This window comes from Opisthocomus hoazin, chromosome 7 (genome assembly GCF_030867145.1).
Source record: "Opisthocomus hoazin isolate bOpiHoa1 chromosome 7, bOpiHoa1.hap1, whole genome shotgun sequence".
Classification (NCBI taxonomy): domain Eukaryota; kingdom Metazoa; phylum Chordata; class Aves; order Opisthocomiformes; family Opisthocomidae; genus Opisthocomus; species Opisthocomus hoazin.
In genome coordinates this window covers 35,540,969-35,565,095 of record NC_134420.1, presented here as the reverse complement: position 1 = coordinate 35,565,095, position 24,127 = coordinate 35,540,969, and the positions used below count along the sequence as shown (strand labels likewise).

Below are 24,127 nucleotides of genomic sequence, written 5' to 3'. Positions count from 1 at the left end.
TCAAGATTGCCTTCTGTGTTGAGTCCTTGACTCTACAAGCTTAAATGTGCCTGTTAATATTGGTTTGGGGTGGAGAGGGCAAGGGAGAGACCTGCATGAAGTAATATAAGTATTGACAGGCGGTGAAGTGCCCTTCCACTGAGGTAGATAAAGTCCTGAAGGATGTGCTCCTGTAGAAGTTCGGCACATCTCTCATCGCTGGTTTCAGAGAGCCAGAGCAACTCATGTTGCTTAAGCATCTGTTAATTACAGAGAAAGACTGAAAAATGCTGTCCTGGCAATTAGCTAGATCCTGAGCAGTGAACATTGCTCAATGGACGTGAGAGCTGCTGTGCATGCTCTGGCTCACGGCCTGTGGCTGCAGGGGTCGCAGGGGGAGCTGCCTTTGTGCTAATCAAATATGAGATTTGAACCATTAAATGCATTTTATTCAGTGGGAGGTGCTGCTCAGCAGAAGAGTTTTGTCCTTACTGGCGTTAGGTGTGTTGGTGGTCAGACCACCTTCAGTGGTGGCAGGGACAGACTGCCACTACGCAGGGCGTGCGGGTGAAGGCTCTGCCTGGGTGCTGCCGCTCTGTAGTCCTGCCACCTTCAGACTCGTTGTACAGCATACCTTCTACATCCAGCCACCGACAGTAAGAAACGCTTATTCCAGACTGTGTACTGCAAAGTTAGAAGTTAATTCCTCTTTCACCTTTTGTCATTTAAGGGCCGGCCTCCCGCATCTTGTTCCCTCGTTAACAGTTCTTTCAGGTCTTTTGGTGGTTGGTTTTCTGGTTTGAGTTTTTTTTAAGTTTATTTTTTTATATCTTTGGTGCTGTCTGTCCCCATGCTTGCAACCACAGGTCTGCTTTTGGTTTTACGAATTTTTTTAAACCTACTTTGAACAAACCTGTCAGCACATTTCCTTTCTTTGTGTTTGTTCATCTCCGTGTTCCCTTCTGGAGCCAGAAATGCTAAAACTCACCAAGAGCGAGCCAGAAATGTGAAGAATGTCTCAACATCTTTTTCTATTTGGGAGAAAATAAATTGCATTACAGACTCCGTGTCTCTAACAAGCTGTACTGCATTTAACCTGTACCTCGCCACCACAACCTCCAGCTAGAAATTGATACATTATTTTTCTTCTGGGTGATGAAGGCTATTTAACAACGTATTAGAATCATATCTAAACACAAGCCATTTTCCAGGGCAAATAAGGATTTGGAGGAAGGGGAAGTTCACTGTGTTAAACAGTTTGATTTTTCCAATAGATCGTAATAAAATCAGGAGTGCGAAGGACTGAAAGGTAGTGGGAACCTGGGGCCTCGATGAGTCCTCTGTGTTTGTTTCTCTCTGTTTATATTTTTGTTGTGGCTGAAATCCTGTCCCGCTGATGTCACCGGGAATTTTGCCACTGGATTTCACTGGTAATTTACAGCACACTTAGGTTTTTACATTGTGTTCTTCTGAACACAAACAAAGCCTCTGTGCTTCACCCTGCTCTCTGCGGAGAGGAGCAAGCAGACCTCACCGAGCAGAGCTCATCCTTGTGAGCAACCCTGTGGTTTTCGTGGAGCTGTGACAGGGCTGAATGCATCTAGTTTTTATGTTTCGTTCATATTTAGGAAGGCTGCTGAAGGCCCAGGCAAGATTCTTTGCCCATCACAGCATTGGTGGCTTTTTGGAGCTGTGCTCTCTCCTTGGTGAAGTAAATCTGTGTGGTGAAGTGTACCTGCCCAGTGCTCCTAGGCAATGGGAGGTGGCTGGGCCAAAGATGTGAATCGAGTTCTCTCAGTCCTACTGCTTATACTCAACTGTCCTACTTTGGAAGAAAAGCATTTTAAAAAATGCATCTGATAGATCTTGAGAAGGGAAAACTGTCTTCCTTGACAGCATCAGTCACTGCACTCCTCTGGGAAGCAAAAGGTCAGGGGCACAGCCCCAGCTGTCAGAAGCGGACACCCACGTTTTTCTTATGACACATTGCATGAACTTTTCGTTTGAAAACTTGCTCAGAGCTGGGAAACTGCTGAGCTGGTGGCTGAGCTGTGAGCCAGCCAGCCGTGGGGGGGGGAGGCTGTCAGGAGTGCAGGCTTTGCGTGGTGTGAGGAAAGTGGGACCGGACTGCAGGGCTCTGGGAGCTTTCTGAAAATGAAATATGGCCCAAAACTCGCTAGTTGAATATGTGGAGGAAAATGTCAGACGTATCTTTTAATACATGAACTCAAAACCAGCAGGTCCCCAAATCTGCCTGATCAGACATATGATTTAGCCAGGCCAGAAAACAGCTGTAGCCCAAGGTTTCTGTTGCGGTGTTATTGCTGACCACAAACATTCAAATATTACTTGATTTGAAAATCAACTTTTGTGCCCTTTATCTTCACCTTCTGGGTTTTGAATTTCTAGGTATCCACCTTTTTCTCTTCTACAATGATGAAAGCAAAAAATTATCCCTTCAAAAGAAAAGCTGTGAGTTCTCCTAACAACATAACCCTGGAGTTGCATCTTTACGAGATGATCTTATATGAGATTTGCAGCAGAACTGTAAGCACGGTGTGTGCAGAGTCAGATGATGGCTGCCCTTTGTACTGGATGGGGTTTGACAGAGTAATGGATTTTAAAGGTCCTTGCTGGTCATTGCAATCATTGACTTTATTTTGCCACAGTTTGCATCTGCAGAATGCGATGAGTGGCCGTGTGAGGGACCGTGGTGCTTTCTGCATAGCGAGAACTGTGTTTCCATGAGCAGTGGTTTTGGCAATACCTGTCCTGAGTGTCTTTCAGGACTGTCAGACGCGTGCGTGTTTGTGATGCTGCCTCAGTGGCTCTGCTCTTCCTTACATGCCCAGCTCTTTCTTGGTTGACAGTGATTAAACAGCAGAGCAGAGAGGCTGTTGAGGAGGCCTCTATTAATAATGCGATTGAAGCTTAGAATGACGGAGGCCTGCATAGCGTAACACAAGGGTTTTTCATATTTGACAGGCATATATGAGCCCATTTCATGATTCTTCATTGGTATGCACCATCCTTGATTAAATTTGCTATTGGGGAGGTGAATTTAATGCCTTTGCAAATGGAGACCCAAGCAGGAGCAGAGAGCGGCTCGGAGGGTCTTGTCAGTTCAAATTGATTGCCGAGTCCTGGAATTTGAGCAGTGCAGTAACTGAAAAATTAATCAATTAAAATGGAATATCATTTGGCTCCTAAACAAAATGCCAAGGGCCTGATATTCTCGAATCTTCACTGAAAAATAGACAATGAGTTTTTCCACTATTAGAAGACAATGCTGCATGCCGCAGGGCTGAATGCACGGCAGAGAACATATCTGAGTGAACAAGGTCTTGTGCAGAAGGACTCATTTTTGTAATAAATCATGGATGCGTATGCACCATCACTGTTGTCACTACAGAAAGAGTACCAGTACAGTCCCTGGGGATAGATCTGATGGCTCCGAACCTCTGATATACAGGTCTGCACTGTGAGCTGAAGGTCATTCTTGAACTTTGCCAAGAAACCAGGTCATGATTCAACAGCAGCTATGTTAAATGACTCTGTTAAATGCCAGTTTGGTTGTTGGTTTACAGACAAGTTGCATTTTCGTATTGGGCCTGGCTAACTCCTAACCAACAGGTCCTGCCAAGAGCCTTTCTGTGTGATGTTCAAAAGCCAATGTGAGGAAGAGCTGTGTGGAGCGTCATGATAAATTACCTGACTTGCCAAGGTCGCGTCCTACCCAGGTGTTGTTTCCTGGGAAGACAAGCTTGGTGCGGACGCTGGGGCCGGCCTGCCACCCAGCTTGGTCTGCAGGATGTGCCGTGCTTCCCGCCTGTGTGGGGCACTATCCATGAGAGGCTGTAGCACGATCTATCTGGTGATTAACACGGGGAGAGAGGAGAGGGTTAGTGCAAAACTGGATAATATTCAAAATCATGACTGTTTGAGCAAAACCCGCTAACAAAAAACATGTTAGGGAAAAATCTTTCCTTGCTGGAAGATGGGGATGAATTCCCACCTCCTGCTGTGGGGCTGAGTTTGTCCCTGGTGGGGGTGTGAAATGTCTGCTTGTCTTCCTGGCTGAGCTGTGCGTGTGCACAGTATTTCTGTGGAGTGTGAATGCTGGCTACTTGCAAAATGACACTATTCTATTCTTAATCTTCTAATCTTCCATTCTCCATGGGGCCTGGGTTAGGGATGTTGCGAAGAAACTCCCTGGCCTGGTGCGGCCTTCTGATTATTACCCCCTCTTGGTAATGCAGGTTGGCGGGGACGAGATAGCGGAGAGAAGTCCCAAGGCCATCAAAAGGGACTTCAGGGCACTGGGGCGACTGGTTGAGGGATCAGGGGCACAGGTGGTGTTTTCCTCCATCCCTTCAGTGGCAGGGAACAGCACTGAAAGGGGCAGGAAAACTCACCTGGTTAACAGGTGGCTCAGGGACTGGTGCCATCGGTCAAATTTTGGCTTCTTTGATCATGGGGAGGTGTACACTGCACCGGGCCTGCTGGCGACAGGTGGATCGCAGCTATCTCAAAGGGGAAAAAGAATTCTTGGCCACGAGCTGGCGGGGCTCATTGAGAGGGCTTTAAACTAGGTTCGAAGGGGGAAGGGGACATAGCCCAGCTCACTAGGGATGAGCCCAGGCTTGGCGTGCCAGGGTCAGGGGTGAGATTGACAGCCCAGCTCAAGTGTGTCTATACCAATGGACGTAGCATGGGCAATAAACAGGAGGACCTGGAAGCCATTATACAGCAGGACAGCTACAACTTGGTCGCCATCACAGAAACGTGGTGGGACAATTCGCATGACTGGCATGCTGTCATGGATGGCTGCAGACTCTTTAGGAAAGACAGGCCAACAAGGAGAGGTGGGGGAGTTGCTCTATATGTGAGGGAGCAACTGGAATGCATTGAGCGTGGCCTGGGGGCAAATGAAGAAGGAGTTGAGAGCTTGTGGGTTAGAATTAAGGGACAGGCTCACATGGGTGACATTACAGTGGGTGTGTACTACAGGCCACCTGACCAGGAGGAGGAAATTGATGAGGCCTTCTACAGGCAGCTGCAAGCAGCCTCACAGTCACAGGCCCTGGTTCTCATGGGGGACTTCAACCACCCTGACATCAGCCGGGAAGACCATACAGCTAGGCAGGTGCAATCCAGGAGGTTCCTACAGAGCATCGATGATAACTTTCTGATGCAAGTGGTGGAGGAACCAAGAAGGAAAGGCGCGCTGCTGGACCTTGTATGGACAAACAAGGAGGGACTGGTGGAGGATGTGAAGGTCGGAGGTAGACTTGGCTGCAGTGACCATGAAATGGTCGAGTTCAGAATCCTGCGTGGAGGAAGCAGGGCGATAAGCAGGATCAAAACCTTGGACCTCAGGAAGGCTAACTTTGGCCTCTTCAAGGAGCTACTGGGAGGAATCCCATGGGCCAGGGCTCTCGAAGGCAGGGGAGTCCAACAGTGCTGGTTGCTCTTTAAACATCACTTCCTCCATGCTCAGGAGCGGTGCGTCCCCCTGAGAAAGAAATCGAGCAAAGGAGGCAGGAGACCTGCATGGTTAAACAAGGAGCTTCTAGCGGAGATCAGGTGGAAGAGGAAGGTCCATGGAATGTGGAAAGAGGGGCAGGCCACTTGGGAAGAGTACAGGAATGTGGTCAGAGCATGCAGGGATGCGACGAGGAAGGCCAAAGCCCACCTGGAATTGAAGCTGGCAAGGGATGTCAAAAATAACAAGAAGGGCTTCTTCAACTACATCAGCAGCAAAAGGAAGGCTAGGGACAACGTGGGGCCGCTGCTGAATGCGGCAGGTGTCCTGGTGACGGAGGATGCGGAGAAGGCAGAGCTACTGAATGCCTTCTTTGCTTCAGTCTTCAGTGCTAAGACTGGCCCTCAGGAATCCCAGGGCCCGAAGGTAAGAGAAGAAGCCTACAGTGAAGACGATTTTCCCTTGGTCGAGGAGGACTGTGTGAGGGATTGCTTAAGCGATCTGGACGTCCACAAATCCATGGGCCCCGATGGAATGCACCAAGTGCTGAGGGAGGTGGCGGATGTCATTGCTGAGCCACTCTCCATCATCTTTGAAAGGTCCTGGAGGACAGGAGAGGTGCCCGAGGACTGGAGGACGGCCAGTGTCACTCCAATCTTCAAAAGGGGCAAGAAGGAGGACCCAGGGAACTACAGGCCGGTCAGCCTCACCTGCATCCCGGGAAAGGTGATGGAGCAGCTTATCCTGGAGGTCATCATCAAGCAAGTGGAGGAAAAGAAGGTTATCAGGAGTAGTCAGCATGGATTCACCAAGGGGAAATCATGCCTGCTACGATGGCATGACTGGCTGGGTAGACGAAGGGAGAGCCGTGGATGTTGTCTACCTAGACTTCAGCAAGGCTTTCGACACAGTCTCCCATGATATCCTCCTAGGGAAGCTCAGGAAGTATGGGCTAGATGAGTGGTCGGTGAAGTGGATTGAGAACTGGCTGAATGGCAGAACTCAGAGGGTTGTCATCAGTGGCGCTGAGTCTAGTTGGAGGCCGGTAACTAGTGGTGTCCCCCAGGGGTCAGTACTGGGCCCAGTCTTGTTTAACTTCTTCATCAACGACCTGGATGAAGAGTTAGAATGTACCCTCCGCAAGTTTGCTGATGACACCAAACTGGGAGGTGTGGTAGATACACCAGAAGGCTGTGCTGCCATTCACCGTGACCTGGACAGGCTGGAAAGTTGGGCAGAGAGGAACCTGATGAGGTTCAACAAAGGCAAATGCAGGGTCCTGCACCTGGGGAGGAACAACCCCATGCACCAGTACAGGCTTGGGGCAGACCTGCTGGAGAGCAGCTGTGTGGAGAAGGACCTGGGTGTCCTGGTGGACGACAGGTTGACCATGAGCCAGCAGTGTGCCCTGGCTGCCAAGAAAGCCAATGGGATCCTGGGGTGCATCAAGAAGAGTGTGGCCAGCAGGTCGAGGGAGGTTCTCCTTCCCCTCTACACTGCTCTGGTGAGGCCTCATCTGGAGTACTGGGTCCAGTTCTGGGCTCCCCACTTCAAGAAAGATGAGGAGCTGCTGGAGAGAGTCCAGCGGAGGGCTACAAGGATGGTGAGGGGACTGGAACATCTCTCCTACGAGGAGAGGCTGAGGGATCTGGGCTTGTTCAGCCTGAAGAAGAGAAGGCTGCGAGGGGACCTAATATATACTTACAAATATCTGAAGGGTGGGTGTCAGGAGGATGGGGCCAAGCTCTTTTCAGTGGTGCCCAGCGACAGGACAAGGGGCAATGGGCACAAACTGAGGCACAGGAAGTTCCGTCTGAACATGAGGAAGAACTTCTTCACTCTGAGGGTGACGGAGCACTGGAACAGGCTGCCCAGGGAGGTTGTGGAGTCTCCTTCTCTGGAGATGTTCAAGACCCGCCTGGACAAGGTCCTGTGCAGCCTGCTGTAGGTGACCCTGCTTTGGCAGGGGGGTTGGACTAGATGACCCACAGAGGTCCCTTCCAACCCCTACCATTCTGTGATTCTGTGATCTCTGTTTAAAGTCCTAACTCTTGAGGTTGAATGATTAAATAGGTACTTCAGCTTCCTTTCTCTAGTCTGAGCAAAAAGCCCTTATAGCGTGACCTTGAAGGCAAGCAAAATGAGCTGCAAGCTTAATATAATTAAATATTTCAATGCTTTGGGTGAGCAGTGCCCGCTCCTCAGTGCTAGCTGACCTGTGCTCATCTCTTAGGTAATTAGTTCACTGCTAACTACTTCAGCAGCTGATGAGGTCTAAAGTTGCTTTCCCCTCTGCGAAAATATCTGTGGCAGCATCTGTCACTCTAGACAGTTGGGATTTACTGGGAGGGAAAGGCTGAATGTAGGTCACTGGAGTTCAGAGGTAGTAGCTGGGTACATCAGCACAGGAGGCACATACACACATTGTGTCTGTGCAGATGGTGGAGGTGGGGGAGTGGGCGTAGAGAGACACGGTTAACGTGACCGATATGTTTAATGAAGACCTAGACCACCCTCATCTGAACTATTTTATTGGCTTCATAGGTGCTGCCAGGTAATCATGAGGGCATCATCTGTCTTAATACAGAATGCTATGTCAATCTGTCTTGATACAGGTGCTATAAATCAGGATGCAGGTGATGTCTAAATGGCCACTGAGTATCTAACACAAGACAGATAACGAAATGTTGTGCCTTTTTCTTCCTTGTTTTAATGATTTATATTTAAATATGTAAATGTGTATAGAGACCAGGATATTTTTCCAGAAGCACAAGTGCAACTTCTTATAGTGCCTTTTTTTCGCTCTGAAGGACCTCAAAACACACTTTTACAGACTGTGTACGTATTACCTTTAGCAGAGCAGTACTCCTATATACATTAAATAACCTAGATGGCTTTTGCTAAGGAAGTTTGTTATATGATACTAAACGGGTGTCTGAATGCAGACAGCTTCAGGTCCATGTGACCATCGTTCCGCTGTACAAAACCTTCGTTCCCAGAGGCACTGTATCCCCAGGTGCCCATCGGGATCTCTTTCTGACAATGCTGCTGTCTTGGTGGGGGTGCCAGCATGAACTGCATAGTCCCTTAGGTATTCAAAGAGTGTGCTGCCATGCCTGTCTTCTGCCTGACAGCAGATGTTGTTGTGGATATTTATGGACAGAGAGAGGTATGCTTGGAAAACAAGTGCTGTTTCAGGGAAAAACAACCCCACGGACCTCATGCTCCTCTCTCATGCTGGTACTCAGTAATTTTGAAGGCCATCCCCTCACTACTTTTCAGGGTTTTCTCTACATTGTTTTTCTCCTGGAGAGAAATACAAAAGCATAAAGGTTTCCATCAGCAAAAATGACAGTGTTCATGTCACAACAAAATTTGACAAATAAGGAAAAAATAGCTTTACTCCAGGAAATGAGATGAAGATCAAATGAGCATAGAAGCCAGATGTACGTGTGTCTGTGCATGTGGGTGTTTATACAAAATCAATGCATGTGAATGTCACAAATATGTTAAAAACAAAAATTGTAATATAATTTTTCAGTTTTGCATAATGGACATCTGTGTGCATGAGGCTTCAAACTGAGGGAAGAAATAGGCCTTGGCAACTGTTCCACCTCATCTGGGGTCTGTTTTTCCACGGTTCTGAGCAGGCTCATTTCCTCAGAGCTGTTTGGAAGAGGGTGCCCTTGGGCATCTATCTTTGAAGCCCCTTTGGCTTCCACTGCTTTGCTTTATTCAACACTCCTAAAAACAGGAGTAGAAGGATGCCCCAGGGCATTATGTCCCCTCCCTCCAGTTATGGGCAATGCCTTCCTGCCTCTGGGCAGCTGGGCCAGAAAACTTTGCAGGATCCAGCCCTTGCTAACAGCCCAAGGTCTATCCAGGATTACATAGCTGGGTCAGAGATGGGCGTACTTTATAGAAGTCATCTCCTGCTATATGTTGTATCTGTATATGCTATATCTGTCTTGACCAGCAATGGGGCATGATAACTGATGGTATTGTGCACCTGTCATATGTGAAGACGTGTGATAAATTCTGCCTTCTCGGGTTGCCATTCTACAATGAATATATATCAGGACTGTATTCAGAGGAGAATCCAAGTAGACATGATTTATGCATGGACTGCTAATGTACATGAGGGCGGAGAGGGGTTGTTTCATGCCGAAACCAGTCACTGCATGTGGAAGATGCTTGTTTGCATGCAGTATGATGCTGAGCTCGTATAACCAGCGTGGCAGCACGTACCCCACACTCCTTAGGGCTGCAGTCCGCAAAATGAGTGAGACTGATGTGTGCTGTAGTGCTGGCAGTTGTGCGCTGCATCTTACTTTTGGCTGTCCTCCCGTTGTCAACCCATGCTGCTTTGCATACCTTTGGGACCTGGGCAAAGTGATCCAGATGCGCTTCCTGGCAGCATCCCTGCCTTCTGTAAACAAGGACATGCAGGATCAGGATGAAATATCACAAGAGGGATGCTTCTCCACTGAGTCACTAACGAGATGGCTAAGTGGGATCATTAGGCAGAGGCCTCATGGCTGCCTCAGAAGCAAGATTGCGGGTTTTTAGACATGAAAGCAAGGAGTTGTGACCATGCTAGGACAGACACCATCTTTCCATATGCTGAGAAGCTGGATGAGGGTGGTGGTGTGTGCAACTACCAGAGGACCACTGTTTGTGATAGACAGAGCTAGTAACTTAATTGTTCTTGGGGTTTTTTTGCTGCTTCCCCTGTAAACTTTCTCCATGCTGTTTTCCTCTCTTGTGTTGCCTGCTTTCTTCCCCAAAACAAGACCAGCTTGTCAAACCGTGACAAGTCTGCTTGAAAGGTAATGGCCAAGCCGTATCTGTCAACATGCTGTTGTGACTTGTAAGTCACCAACATCCTGTTTCTAAACTCTTCATGCTAACAACCCATGTCTGCTTGTGACAGACAGACATTATAGGAGAGTGTGATGTTCACCTTATCCAGGCTGTAGAAAAATAACATGGAAAACACTGTGCCATCTTCTGTGTCTCTTGGAGGAGGCTCTGAAAGTAGCATCCAAAAATTGATGGGTGTGGGGAGAACATTGCTGTGGAAACCAAACACAGAAAAATAATTGCTTCTGCTTTCTTGCCTTATACAGGATTTCCACCTTCTCAGGCCAGATGCTTGAGGACACTTTCCTTGTCAACAGCTCAGTGTCTGGCAAAACTATGAGTGAAGAAGAGAAGAACAAAATAGAAAATGTTTGGTGGAATCCCATGACTTCCTAGCCATGAGGCAGGGGTGGAGAAAAAGGATTTCTCAGGGCTAAAACAGAAGAAAGCAGGGTTGCAGTCTTGCGGAGCTGGCAGAGAATTGCCTCTGCATGCACAGAAGGCAATAAATGCCAGGAGACATTGGAAAAGAATAGGGAGGTAGAGGGGCACCTTGGGCAAGCAGCAGTGCTGGAAAGCAAGCCCCAGCACACTTTCCCTGCTTCTCACTCCCACCATCCCTTAGTGACTACAGCTCTGTCATACAGCCTGGAGAAATCCCGTGAGATGGCAACCATGGCCTCTTCTCAGAGGGCATTGAAAATAACCTCTGCTGGGGGTCCACCACAGGTCTTTCCAGCCCAGTTTGGAACTGGCACTGGCCTCAAGACTGTCCAGTACTGATGGCAGTAGAAAACCTCTTGTGACCAATTAGCTGGTGTGGGAGCTGATTGATTCAGGTTGCACTACTGCTTCCATTGTGTTACTCCAGTTTGTGCAAGCTACAAACAAAACATTCAAATCGGTCTCTGAGCTCCTCTGTCAGCACTTGCACTTCTCAAAGAACAGAGATGGTTCTACTTAACTGTGGTAATTTTTATTAACATTTCATAACAGAACTTCCATAAGAGCATGGTTCCTAAACCACATTTAAAATGCTTTACACATTAAAACAAAGCATGAGTAAAATAGGCCCTGTGCTGTCAGGCACAGTTTTTTCTCTTAAAGTATTTTGAGCAATTTTTCGGAGAAGTGTGCGGACTATTTCATGAGGCATAACAAGAGCCATGTGCACAGTGGGATTCCTAAACCCAACTGGAAATGCAACACACCCTCTAAAACAAATGCTCTTGGCAACAAGCATTCAAGAGATGATATCTTGCAGGTTCAGCCCATCCAGAGTAGCTTGCTCCCTGGGGAAGCAGGACCTCCTCAGAATTTCGTGGGGGTTGCTGCAGCTCTCGGTCCCGCCCTGCCTGTGCTCTGTACCATTCATAGCCCATCCATGTGCCAGCATATGGGTTACAGAGCTGAGCAGCGCCTGTCTCTGTAGCATCCCCAAGCCCTGCTGTGCTCCCCAGCATCCGATTGCTGGTGGCGGTGGTGCTGTGCTGTCCTGTCCCCTCTGAGGCTTGCCTTCAGGTCACTGGGACAGCGTATGGAGAAAGTGGAGGGAGCCTGCAGAGAAAAATTTCACACTGTGTGGGCCCCAGCAGCTCCACTGTGGTTTACAGGGGTGGCTTGGCCCTGGCCTTTGCTGGGAGGGAAGAGGATTTCCTCACCCAGCAGGGCTGTATCTCAACCCAGTGGGTTGAAGCTGGAATTAAACTGGTTCAGAGGGGGAACCTCTGTTGGGGGATGTTGGATCTGCAGGGCTGGTGGGAGGGCCGTGCCAGCAGGGTTGGGGATCATGGCAGTGGCAGTATGTGAGGCTGCAGGAGCGGGATAAATCAAGAGGGAGCCTCCGGAGGAAGGAAGGTTTGGTGAGGTTGTTACTCCCTGGCTTGCTTAGTGTCCATATTCATCAATTAGGCCTTCCTGGTCAGTCAGTTCTTCCAGGGAAAGACACTTACTGGGGATGGTTTGTGATTGATGCTTTGCTGTCCTGGGATTTGACAGAGCTGACGCAATCATGAAAATGAGCTTAAAACAGAAGAGAAGCATAGGAGCCCCCTGCTCCGTTTGTTGTACTAGCGCTAAACACTTGCAAGAAGGACACGCAAAATCTGCAAAGGATACGTCCTGTCATATAAAACTGCTGTTAAACTAACTTCACAGTAACTGTAAAATGATTAATTGCACTTACCTTTGAGAGTTTTGCATACCTTACTCTAGTTAAGTAATGATTCCTCATGACCCCTGGAGTATGGTTATCCTTTTTGAATTTGGCCAAGCTTGCTGTTACAAAAAAAATATCTTGGGACACTGAAGTCCCCAGCTGCTCTGGCTTTAGTGACTGCTTGTACCCTGTTGGAACTGGCTTGCCTGTGTCTGGCAGCAGACAATGACAATGTGCAGAGGTGAGTGGCACTGTCTGTTTATAGTCTTGCTATTTTACAAGTGATCAAGCCTAGAGGAATATCACCGTGCTAGTTCAGAAATGAGCCTCTCAAGTTTTCACAGATATGCATGGCATTAGTTCCTTTCCCTCAGTCCCTTGCTTACAAAGTTAATTTCACTACTTAAATAGTTTCTGGTCTCTAGAACCATGTCAAAACACAAATAAGAACGTGCTTTCAACAGTGGAAGAGCAACTCAGTCCATTCTGTCACTGAAAGGGAAAAGTGTATGTGAAAATGAGATCAGAAGGTTTACAGTATTTCCTGAAATTTTGGTACGTGAATTGTTTTGGAGGTCTCAGCAGTGTTTGGGACAAACCTTAATTTGTGCAAACTGCTTTGCTAATCCCTAGTCTAGACACTCACATTTCCAGTGCCTATTCATCTTTATTTCTGCTTTCATCTAGCAAATTTTTTTTGTCTGTCACAGAGCATCAGTCAGAAGGAACTGGGCTCTTCTGCTCCCATAACTCCCACTTGTTCCAGCCTCAGGCATGGGGATACAGGGTGTGTAGCTATCTAGAGAACTTACAGGTATGAACTGTCCTGTTGATGTGGTTAAAGTCTTAACTCTGCACTCAACTGTATATATTGTGCCTTTGATATACCCAGAGCTCGTATGTGCGTACATTGACTTCTTCCTGAAGTGAGAGGTGTTAATGTGAAGGGAGAGGAAAGAGGGGGTGGACATCAGTCCGCCCTCCTTAGAGGGTTTGGCAGGGGACTGACTACTGTTTCGTAGAGAACCTGTGCTGCTTCTGTCAAGTACTTTTTCAATTAACAGTGAAAAATGTTATGTAGTCAAACATCTATATTCTACGAAAATAATCTGATAAAGCATGTCAGACCTTAAAGATAAGCTTTGTGTTCACTTTGCCAGGCTTGCTTGTAGATGTCTGGGCTCCACTCAGCATGGTGTTTGTTCTCTGCTCTTTATTGGGCTTTGCTGTTGTGTGCTTTGTAACGAGCTGTAATATCTAGGGCTTTTCTGAGGAGCTGCTACCTTGCTGTTTCTTCCATGTTTTGTATGAGCTCAGACCTGATGAACTGCAGAGGTCTATGGGGCCTCGCTGAATTGTGTTTATTGTTTTCAGACTTTTTTATTTTTCCCATTTGTTGAGATAATTTTGGATTCTAATCTTGTTTCCCAATACATCTGACGCTTTTGCTGGATTACCTATGCATTTGACAAATGTACTCTATCTTAATATCCAAGGCACTTATGAAAATACTGAATAGCACTGGATCCAGAACAAACCTGTAAGACCTGCTCTCGCCATAGCCCCTCTACTCTGACAGTGAACAGCTAGTAATTCTACTCTGACTGTGGCTTTCCAAACAGTTTCACTCATTCTGCATTACTTTCATCTAGACTGTTACTTCTCTTATTGGTTTGCTAATGACAACATCTTACTAGCCCCTATCAAAAACCTTACCAAAGTCACGATGTATCTGTCTGCTGCTTCTCCACACATTTCAGACTGATTACTCCATCACAGGAGAAAATTAGGTTGGTCTGACTTGATGCAGTCTTGACAAATCTCAGTTGGCTCGTATTTATTACCTTGTTATCTTCTTGGTGCTCACAGGTCAGTTGTTTGATTACTTGTTGATTACCTGTCGATTAGCTGTCTGTCTGGGAGCTGAAGCTGGGCCCTCTGAGCTGTCATCCCCGAATCCTCCCTTTTCCCTCTGTGAAGAGATGCTGGCTGAGATAAAAATTAGAAGTGTTCTTAACTGATAGTTCATTCCCGGTGCTCTTTTACCACTTCTTAAATTTGATGTGTAAGTAATGTGAGAACCGTAATATCTAGAGGAATTACCCTAACAGTTCAAGTTTCAATGTGTCGTGGCCCTGAGGGCACTAATGGGCCTTCCCCTCCTTGCCCACTGCCTGGGGCTCCTGACCCTGCCTGTGGCCCTGGACCACGTTTCAGCCCCCTGGGGCTCCCTCCACCCTGCCCAGGGCCCCCGGGGCCATCAGCCCAGGCCCCAGCGATGCTGCAGCAGAGCCGATCTCCAGCTCCCCCAGCCCTGCCCTGCCTGGCCATGGGCCCACGGCCTGTCCCTGCCCCCAAGGAGGTGCCCGATGCCCAGGGCTGCCCCGGTGCCCCCGACTGTCCCGCTCCTGGCTGGGGGGTAGGACGGGCCCTGGCTGCCAGGGCCTGCCCTGAGTCCCTCCGCCAGGAGCCTTGGCCCCGGCAGTGTCCTGACAAAATGGCTCCTGAAGGCTGTTGCTTCTTCCAGTTTTTTGCACAAGGTTCACGGCAATATAGACCAAAACTTGCTGTTGCTTTTCCAGGCCTTGGGGAGACAGAGATAAGTAGTAAAGGACAGAGATAAGTAGTAAAGTCACAGCAAAATATTTAAAGGCACATTATAAGCCGGGCTTTTGCTACAAGTCAGTCTTGTTTTCTAGGGCAAGAGGAAAAAGAGAAACGGAAGCTCAGCTTGACAAAACGCCTAGTATGGCTTAAAGGAGGAAAATATTTCAATTTCTAGAGGTGCTAAAGTGATTATTTTCCTCCTCATACTGCACATACAGTTTCAAGGGAGAGTCTAGGCAGCAGGCTGTGTGACCAGCCCCACAGACAACTGAGCCGTTGCCCCGGCCCAGCAACGGGCCCAGCTGGTGCTGGGGCAGTGGGCGCGGCAGGGTGGACATGGCATCCCAGTGGAATAGTTCTTTAATTTCTCTTCATCCTCCAGTAGCTTCCTTCCCAAGAATGGTTTCACGAAACTTACACTCTGGCCACAGCTGCTGAGCTGTCGCTGATTTCATGTACCAGTGTTCATGGTGGTTTCAGTTTCCTCTGTCCCATTTGCAGTGCACTCAATTTGCTGTATTTCCCATCTCGGCGGACTGAGTGCAGGGTTTCATTGAGCTGTCCATGGGGATGCTCAGATCTGTAACCTGAGTGGTCATGGTTCATTTGAAATCCATCAATGTGCATGAGTAGTTCAATTTGTTTCTCCTAATGTTCATTATCTTGCACTTGTCTATGCTGAATTTCATTTGCCATCATCTTACCCAACCGTCTGGTTCTCCTAGGGCTGTCTGCACTGCAGGGTAGCCCTTCTCGGAGAAAGGTGCAGAGGTGTTTTTTCTTCTAAGCGTTTTCCTGCTTAAGGAATTTGCCATCGTGCTGGGTCTCTTGTTTCCCAGTCCACTAAGATGGTTCAACCAAAACGTTGTGTGATATTGGGGACCAGTTCCTGGTCTTTTGCCCTCTAAAACTCCTAAAAGGAGCCTTATAGCAGAGGCAGAAACATGATCAAGCCTAGTATTAGAGGGTATCCAAACTATTTTACACAGAAGGATCTCAAGATCTGGGGGTTGTTCAGTACTTTGGGTGAGATGTGGAAGTGCCAGAATCTGCCTTTTCCAGCAGTTTTAGGGAGCTCCAATACTCCTTTGTACAAGGCTGGCAGCATTTTGTGGCTGCTTCATGATTTAGTCTATCAGACGGCTACCACAGACAGTTTGTTAAACTGCTTTTAATTGTATAGATAATCCCAATTACTTTATAAGCTGATATTTTACAGTTTCTACATGGTTTCCAACCAAAACCTTGTACCTGAGAGTTCATCATGGACTAGAACTGTGCCTGTCTTCCCTCCCAGAGGCCCTAGTGAATGGTCTTCAGGTGCTGGCATTGCGCTGACTCTGTGGCCTAGGAAAGCCAGAGAAAAGATTAGGAGAGAGGGATGGCCCAGGTGTTTTAGCTCTTGCGTGGGACTGGGGACAGTCACATGCAGCTTCCATCTTTATCATGGACTTCTGTGAGACTGGGCAAAGCTGGGCAAGGCACAGCGGGGAACTTGTTAAATTGTCTGTCTCTGTGTGATAGCAATTGCCAAAAGGCTGAAACTGTTTTTCCTCAAAATACTGTGTTTCAGCCACATTGGCTGGAGGCTGCTTTCAAACTCGCATTGTCTGGAAGGGTTTCCAAATGCCTGCAGTCTCACGTGTTCTGCGTAACAAGTGCTAAAGGGAATTTGGCTCTACCTGTGTGATCAGGAACAGCAGCTTTCATTCGAAGCTCAGTCGGTAAGGATAGTGACACCTGCAATGTTCCTCAGAGAAGGCAATTATAACACCATATCTGTGAGGGTTTCCTGCTTTCCTTTCCAAGCTCTTGCCTGTCCTGCCTTCCCCCATGCCTGAGCCACTTCCAGATGTGTGGCAAACAACCTGCCTCAGCGTACACATGTCTGAACCTATTACCTGTGTCTAAACATGAGTTGGCTGCTCTCTCTGATGCTCTGATGCTTGTCTCTGCTCTAGATGACAAGGGCTCCCCAAGGAGAGAAGAACAGCCGGAGAGGTTTTGATGAAAAGGCTTACTTGTCCTCAAAGCTGCTGAAGGCCGGAGAAGACCCCTACCGCCAGCATGCTTTTAATCAGCTTGAGAGCGACAAACTCAGCAGCGATCGGCCCATTCGGGACACCAGGCACTACAGGTACCATGCAGCCCTCGGTCCAAGCCATGGCTGCTGCTTGGCGTGGGGAGTCCGCTGCCCTCCCATGTTCCGCAGTGTTGACAAAGGATGGTTTGGGTTTTTCTTTGTCAGCGTTGGTCCGTTACTTCACTGTATTTCATGGGTAATCTGGAAATGCCTCAAATGTGCAGAGACCCTTGACTAATTCAGCCTTAGCTTGTTGCTTTTCTAGCATTTCTTCTCCCAGGTCCAAGCCTTGTCTTGTTGTTTCAGCACAGCCCCTCCATTGGAGCTCAAATTGCTCATCTGACAGTTGTTTTCTGCACGACTCCCCCCAAATTCATGGCTTCTCTCAGCAGCCCTTTGTCACTGAAGAAGAGAAGGCTGAGAGGGGACCGTATAAATGCTTATAAATATCTTAAGGATGGCGGTCAGGAGGATGGGGCCAAACTCTTTTCAGTGGTGCCCAGTGACAGGACAAGGGGCAATGGGCACAAACTGAAGCACAGGAAGTTCCGTCTGAACATGAGGAAGAACTTCTTCCTTCTGAGGGTGACGGAGCACTGGAACAGGCTGCCCAGGGAGGTTGTGGAGTCTCCTTCTCTGGAGATATTCAAGACCCGCCTGGACAAGGTCCTGTGCAGCCTGCTGTAGGTGACCCTGCTTCGGCAGGGGGATTGGACTAGGTGACCCACAGAGGTCCCTTCCAACCCCTACCATTCTGTGATTCTGTGTCCCGGCTGCAAGGTGCGCCATTGTTGAAGCCTCGCTTTACTCTGGTGTTCCCTGGCTGTCTGAAGCTCGTTTGGTGCCTTTTTTCCAGCCTGAGCATTACAGTTTGGATGAAGGCTGCTGGGGTGGGGATGAAACTAACGTGAATACAGTGACTGTTTCATGGCTTGCAAAGTGCTCATTGTTCTGTCTTTGTTTCACTGGGGGTGAATTTATCCCGCTGACTAAACTCACCTTTAAATTACTAATAGCGCTCAAGTAAGTATTTTGGAGTTTCTGAAGTACAAAAATGTAATGTTGTACCTTGAAAACTGTAGGCTTGATAGTGATAGGATAGTGTAAAACAGCCTACTTCAATGAAGAAAAAATAGAAGCAAACTAACTATATCTGAAATGCTTGTCTATCTGGGCTGGAAGCTAGACCATACCTAGGTCTGCAAAGCAGCACTTCACAGCTGCTGGGAATGGGAAACCAGGCGTCTAACTTGATTGAAACTATGAAAGGGGTGTCAGGAGACGTGGAGCTTTGTGAGCCTGCCAGCACTGACAGCCATCAGGGTGCTTTGTCAATGCAAGCAGTTGGGACCTTGGTTGTGAGGTGAAAGTCTTGTGCTCCTGTTCCCCAGCATAGTGCTCAGGATTGGCTTCCTAGTGACTCAGAGGCAGCGGTGCCATGTCCTGTGTTACTGACAAGTCTTCCTGCCATGCAGAATTGCTGTTTTCTGTTAATTTGCTGTCATGTTCTGGCCTAAAATCAGCTCACTTCAAAGGGGAATTATTGTTTATTTTGATTAGTAGTAGCATGCAGAACATTCTATTTGTGAAATGCCACATCTATGCACTTCAGTCTGAAGAGCAACATAGGTGAGATTCCCTGGAAATGTACCGCCATTTTAACCCCAGTTTTGCAAGGATACCCTTCAGCAATGGGAAGTCCAAATCAGTGTATAATCAGAGCAGATAAACCTATTTCCATGTTCCTTCCCTTTGCAGAGGTGGCAGTTTGGGAATGAGGTAGCTGTGTTTGAGTACCTTGTCTTGTAACAATATTGGAGTGGTTTCTGGGATGGCAGCTTAGGATGAGGACTTGTTTCAGCCGATACAAGTTAGATAGTGGTTTGAGGAAAGCCCATCCTTGTGTCACAAATGGACCTGGCTCCCTGTTTAAGGTGTGGGGGGTCAATAGGTCACTAACATCATTTTTTCTTCAGGCACCCGAGCAGAGCTTGGACGTACTTGACTCCACATCCTACACGCTCCTTTTGACCTGGCATACAGAGCGTCTTTTTGATCCAAAGCAAAGAGAGGGCCAACTTTGAAGCACAAACTTTGTCCTTGTCCTCTGTGATGCTATAATAATGCTGAGATCTTGGGAAGATTTCCCCAAATAACACATACACCAATCTCTGCTGCTTTTCCACTTCCTGATGCCTTAATACATTTTGTATGTGTTACATCATGGAGTTACTTTGAAACAATAATGAATGTGGTATGTCTCCTGTCTGGTCTCAGGTTTTCCATTTTAGTCTTTATCAAGGTTTCTTTATATGTTTGAAAATTGCTATAAGAAGCTGCTGTCCCCTTAACAAAATATTGCAATGAAAAAGTCATAAACCGGTAGGATTGAATGTGATGTGATGATAAAAACAGTAACAGTTTAGTAATAGCCATAAAGGAATAAGTAAGTAAATAAATGTGGAGGTACAAGTAGTGGCTGTAAGAATTGAATTGTATTCCCTCCCAGGATGGATTCAGTCTATGCATGGCCTAGAGTTGTTAAAAACACTAGGTCACAATTTCAGGTGTGGGCTCTGCATTGGGCAGGGAATAAGTGCAAACTGACTGCTGTTTGGCACTGGCTGGAAGTTAAGAAAGCACACACTCTGGAGGAGCAGATCAGCCAAAATCTGCCATTCCTAGTATCTGCCAGAATTGGATCCAGGTTTCACATCTGTGAGTTGTTCTCCTCCAAGAATCCTTGTTCTCCACAGGATATGAGCCGTCTGGGTGCAAGCTGATCCTGAGTTAATCCTTGGTTCTGAGTATGAGAATGAATGTACCTAACATTGCAAGGTCAGATGAGAAGATGGGAGGACTTGCTTTCCATTGCCAGCTGAGGTATTAGTGTTGAACCTCAGCGACTCCCTGATGCAGACCACAGCACTAGCTAGTGCTTTCCTTTCTGTAAAGCCCAATGTCCAAAGAATTTGAAGTGCTTTATACAGCAATGCCTGGGTGTACCAGCTCTATGCATCCTTAGCATGTGCATGTCCTGTGCATGAATAAATAAGATTTTACATGAATCACAGGTGAATCCAGGGACTAGAGTCCACAGTGTTGAACTTTTGTTCCCTGTGAAACCTACATGCCCTCCTCAGCATGCAGCGTCATGTGTTCAGGTATCGCAGCATCATGTGTTTAGTTATCACAGCCTCCAAACTTTGCCTTTCAACAGGCACAGTTCTTTCTAAGCTCTGCCAACCTTGGTGCAGGGGGTGCTGAGGCCTCCCTCGCTGCAGCTCAGCTGTGCTGTTTCTGGTTTTAGCATATTATTCTCTTCTCCTTTAGAAAGTCTAGGTATGCTGCTGCAGTGGCTGTGACTGGGTGATGTTTGGCTTACAAGTCTGCTCTCCCATGTTGCAGGTGCACTTCTGTACGCTATGACACAGACTTGCCAGCTACCAGCCTCATCATCACCTTCCACAACGAGGCGCGCTCCACCCTGCTCCGCACGGTGAAGAGGTGAGTTCAGGAAGGGGTCCTGGGCCCAGATGATGGTGCCTGGAAGGGCACTGGTGGAGGGGTGGGCATTTTCCAGCAGTTAGACAAGCAGGGTGGCTGCAGTCCCCCAAGTGCTTGCGATCTGCCCTCGAGCTGGCCCAGTAGGACAGGTCAGGGGCTTGGACTGGCAGTGTGGGCATATCTTCATAAGACAGAACATATCTGCAGTTAGCTGCTGAGTAGCCCCTGTGGGAGGAATCGTTACAAGCAGGAAAGGGGCTGCTGGGCCTGCATCCACATGTGGGAACAGTCTGTATGAGCTTGTTTTGGACGAGTGTGAGGGGACCTGAGATCACTGTGGGCTGCTAGATGCAGCTGAGTGAAGGAGCTTGGGAAGGACTGGGTTTCATAAATGGGAATAAGCAGCCAGCCCCCTGCTAGGGCACGTGTTAGAGGAGCTGGGGCTGGCTCAGTGAGGGCAGGGGGCACAGCTCGCAGGTCTTGCAAGCGGAAGGTGATGAACTCGAAGTCTTGTGGAGACCGAGCCCTTGTGGTCTCAGCGAGTGCTCAGAGTCAGTTGCTGATAAACAGCTGCTGAACCTGATGGCCCACCAGATCTTCCCTGGGGACTTTGTGCACAGACCCCGCTGAACCTACAGGACACTTGTCTGACACTTGACTCATATCTGCGTATCGTCAGCAGTGGCCAAATCTAACCAAGGAAACAGAAGGCATAGGGCCTGTCAGCATCCCCAAGTAGATTGGAGCATGTGTGCCACAAAGCAGTGTTCCAGCTGCTCCTTTCCTTCCCCATCACCCCTGCAGAACCCAGGGAGGCTCTTTTCCTTGTAGTTTTTATCAAAAATTGCCCTCTGCCCTCTCTGACTTATCAAGTAATTTGTCAGAGGGTCTCTGAAGCCTGCAAGCCGGTCCAGGAACAGGCTGTGGAGGCTGAAGGAAGAGTGAATTGTCTGGGTAGAAGGTTGAGCTGATGGTATCACTAACAGGAATGCATTATTCATCATCATCACTTCTTCCTCTCTCAGATCCTGTGGGCTTAGAGAAATGGCTTTGTGAATAAATAACAGGCTTTTTCAAGTTGATCTCGTGGCTAGGAGGCTGGTTTCTGTCTGCCAGGTTTGGTGCTACTGTTTCCAGAGACTTGCATTTAGTGCATTAACACATTTTGCCTTTTTACCCTTATAATTTCCTTTTCGTTTGAACCGTAAAATGAGTTCTACAGAGCCACTGTTCAGAAAATGAGCAGATTTGTTTGGAACCACGGTGCTGCTAGGGCAATGGCAGGAGATTTCTGCCAGTTACATCACAGGTCACACAATAAATGGCTAGGCACTCAGAAGCTGTGGCAGTAGGATCCTTAAGAAAAATCTCAGGGTAGCCAATCAAATCACCAGATGCCATGATAGTTAAAATTAAGAGAAGATGACATTCAGAGCAGCAGTAATGCACAGAGAGAGAAATTGATATCCAGATCCTATGGAGGTGTTGTGTGCTAATGAGTAGAGGAGTGTTGCCGATGCATTAAGAGGCCAGGCTTGCTCAAAGCAAAGTCAACTAGAATAGGTTGCTCAGGACTGTGCCTGGTCTTTTAGTACCTCCAAGGGTGGAAACTCTGCAACCTCCCTGAACATTCTCTTCTCAAGGCTAAACAACCCCAGCTCTTTGAACCTCATCTCATACATCTGATGCTCCACTCCCTTAACTGTCTTAGTGGTCCTTCACTGGACCTGCTTCAGCATGTCCCTCTTTTTCTTGTCCTGGGAAGCCCAGAACTGGACAGACATCTTGAGATGTGATATTATCAGTCCCTCGGATGTGGCCTCCTACAACTCAGAGCCCCCAACAAAGACCTTGAAAAATGGATGACCCATCTGTTCGAAGTGGTCCCTGCAATCCTGTTGCCACCAGACGAGTGCTGTGGGGAGGGACTGGCTGCACTCTGCTGTGGGTGGTGGAGTGGATGGTGTTTCCTCACAGACCTCTGGTTACAGCTGGAGTCTTCATTGCCAGATGGTTTCCAGCCAGTGCATGTGATTGATTTACTCCTTGCTTACATCAAATGTCAAAAGTGTCCATGATTTATCCCTGTTTGACGAGGTATCGTGAAGGCTGAGTGCTTCTTGGGCTCTACAGGATTTGCGGTGTCACACAGCCAAGTGTTGGCTAGTAGCCTTGTCTTTGAGGCGTGGCAGGTTTGACAGCCATACACAGAGGTGAAGGCTCAGGTTGTGGCTGCATGGTTGGAAGAGGTATGGGGCTGAGTCCCGCTTGCAGATTGATGCTGATGTTATACAAGGAGTTGAAGATTACACAGTGCTCTTCAAGGCCTCTTCTGTAGCCCGAGAGTGCTGTCTTGCAGCAAAGTGTGTCTGAATGTGCCACGCTGAGTTACTGCTGTGAGTATAATTGTCGCCCAATTCGCATACACAGTCAGTGCACCAAATGCTACGTAATTGTTACTTTGCAGCACTTTGGGGTAAGTCAAGCATCAAAGGGACAGCACTGCTCTGTTCTGTTTGGTTTATGACCTGCCTGAGAGTCTGCAGAGGACCACAGTGAAATTAAGCAACAGGAGGCATAAAATTGCACTGCCTGCTTACCTGCTGAGTAGTCAGGCTTGCAGCCTGTCATTGTTTCTGTATCCGTAAGAGCTTTTTTAAGCCAGGTATAGCATAGTTATTTAGGTAATTAGAAGTAAAAATTTGAGATGCACCTAGTGCAAGTTGAATATGATTTGACTGTTATTATGGGCCTTTTCCCAAGTTTAGTTATCATAATTACACTATGGGGATGCTATAAGAGAAATGGGGGTGGAAGAGGACAACTGATGGAAATGAGCAGCACTAAGAGCAAAATTTTCTAAGGCTGAAAACTTGTTTAGAGGCCCAATCTTTAGAGATGACAAGAATATGTACTACCAGTTGAAGTTTTCATACCTGAGATCTTTGCAAGCCTGGGTGGTGAGTACCTGAGTTTGGGCACTCAAAAATCAGCTGCAAAACTTTGGGAAATTCTAGGAAGAAATATACGAAAGGGATACTGGGATTGAACTAATCTGAAATTAAAACCAGAGGGAGCCTAAATGCGCTCCCCTGAGCCAGATAGCGCCTTACTATGTTATTCTGACAGGTGTGCAAAGTAACTGAGCTGAGTGGCAATGCTGGTACCAAAAGGTTTTGGGAAGTGACCCAGGGATGAGAGTCCTGCACTACAGTTTATTTCAGGGTGATCTAAACATGGCAGCTGTAGCGGCCAGATCCTGATCTGCAGACCCTTCTTGCTAACCACATCTGCACATGTGCACACGTGGACTTGCACAAGCACCCCTGGCAGCTCGGCAGTTGCTAGGCTCTCCCTGCTGCCCCTGGGATCTCTGCTGCCGGCTGGAAGCAATGGGAGTGACGTGCTGTTGTTGCCACTTGAGGATGGGAGAAATGTTTGTGTG

The 24,127-nt window shown here is 47.8% G+C and overlaps 1 protein-coding gene across 2 annotated transcripts in view; it reads left to right on the top strand.

The window, feature by feature from the left end:
- Window positions 1-24,127, top strand: part of GALNT16 (polypeptide N-acetylgalactosaminyltransferase 16) — an 82,182-nt gene that overhangs the window by 24,649 nt on the left and 33,406 nt on the right. For both annotated transcript variants that reach the window (XM_075425834.1, XM_075425835.1), the window contains exons 2-3: window positions 17,054-17,229; window positions 20,584-20,682. In XM_075425834.1, coding sequence (XP_075281949.1) covers window positions 17,054-17,229; window positions 20,584-20,682 — 275 coding nt within the window. The remainder of the gene's footprint in view (window positions 1-17,053; window positions 17,230-20,583; window positions 20,683-24,127) is intronic.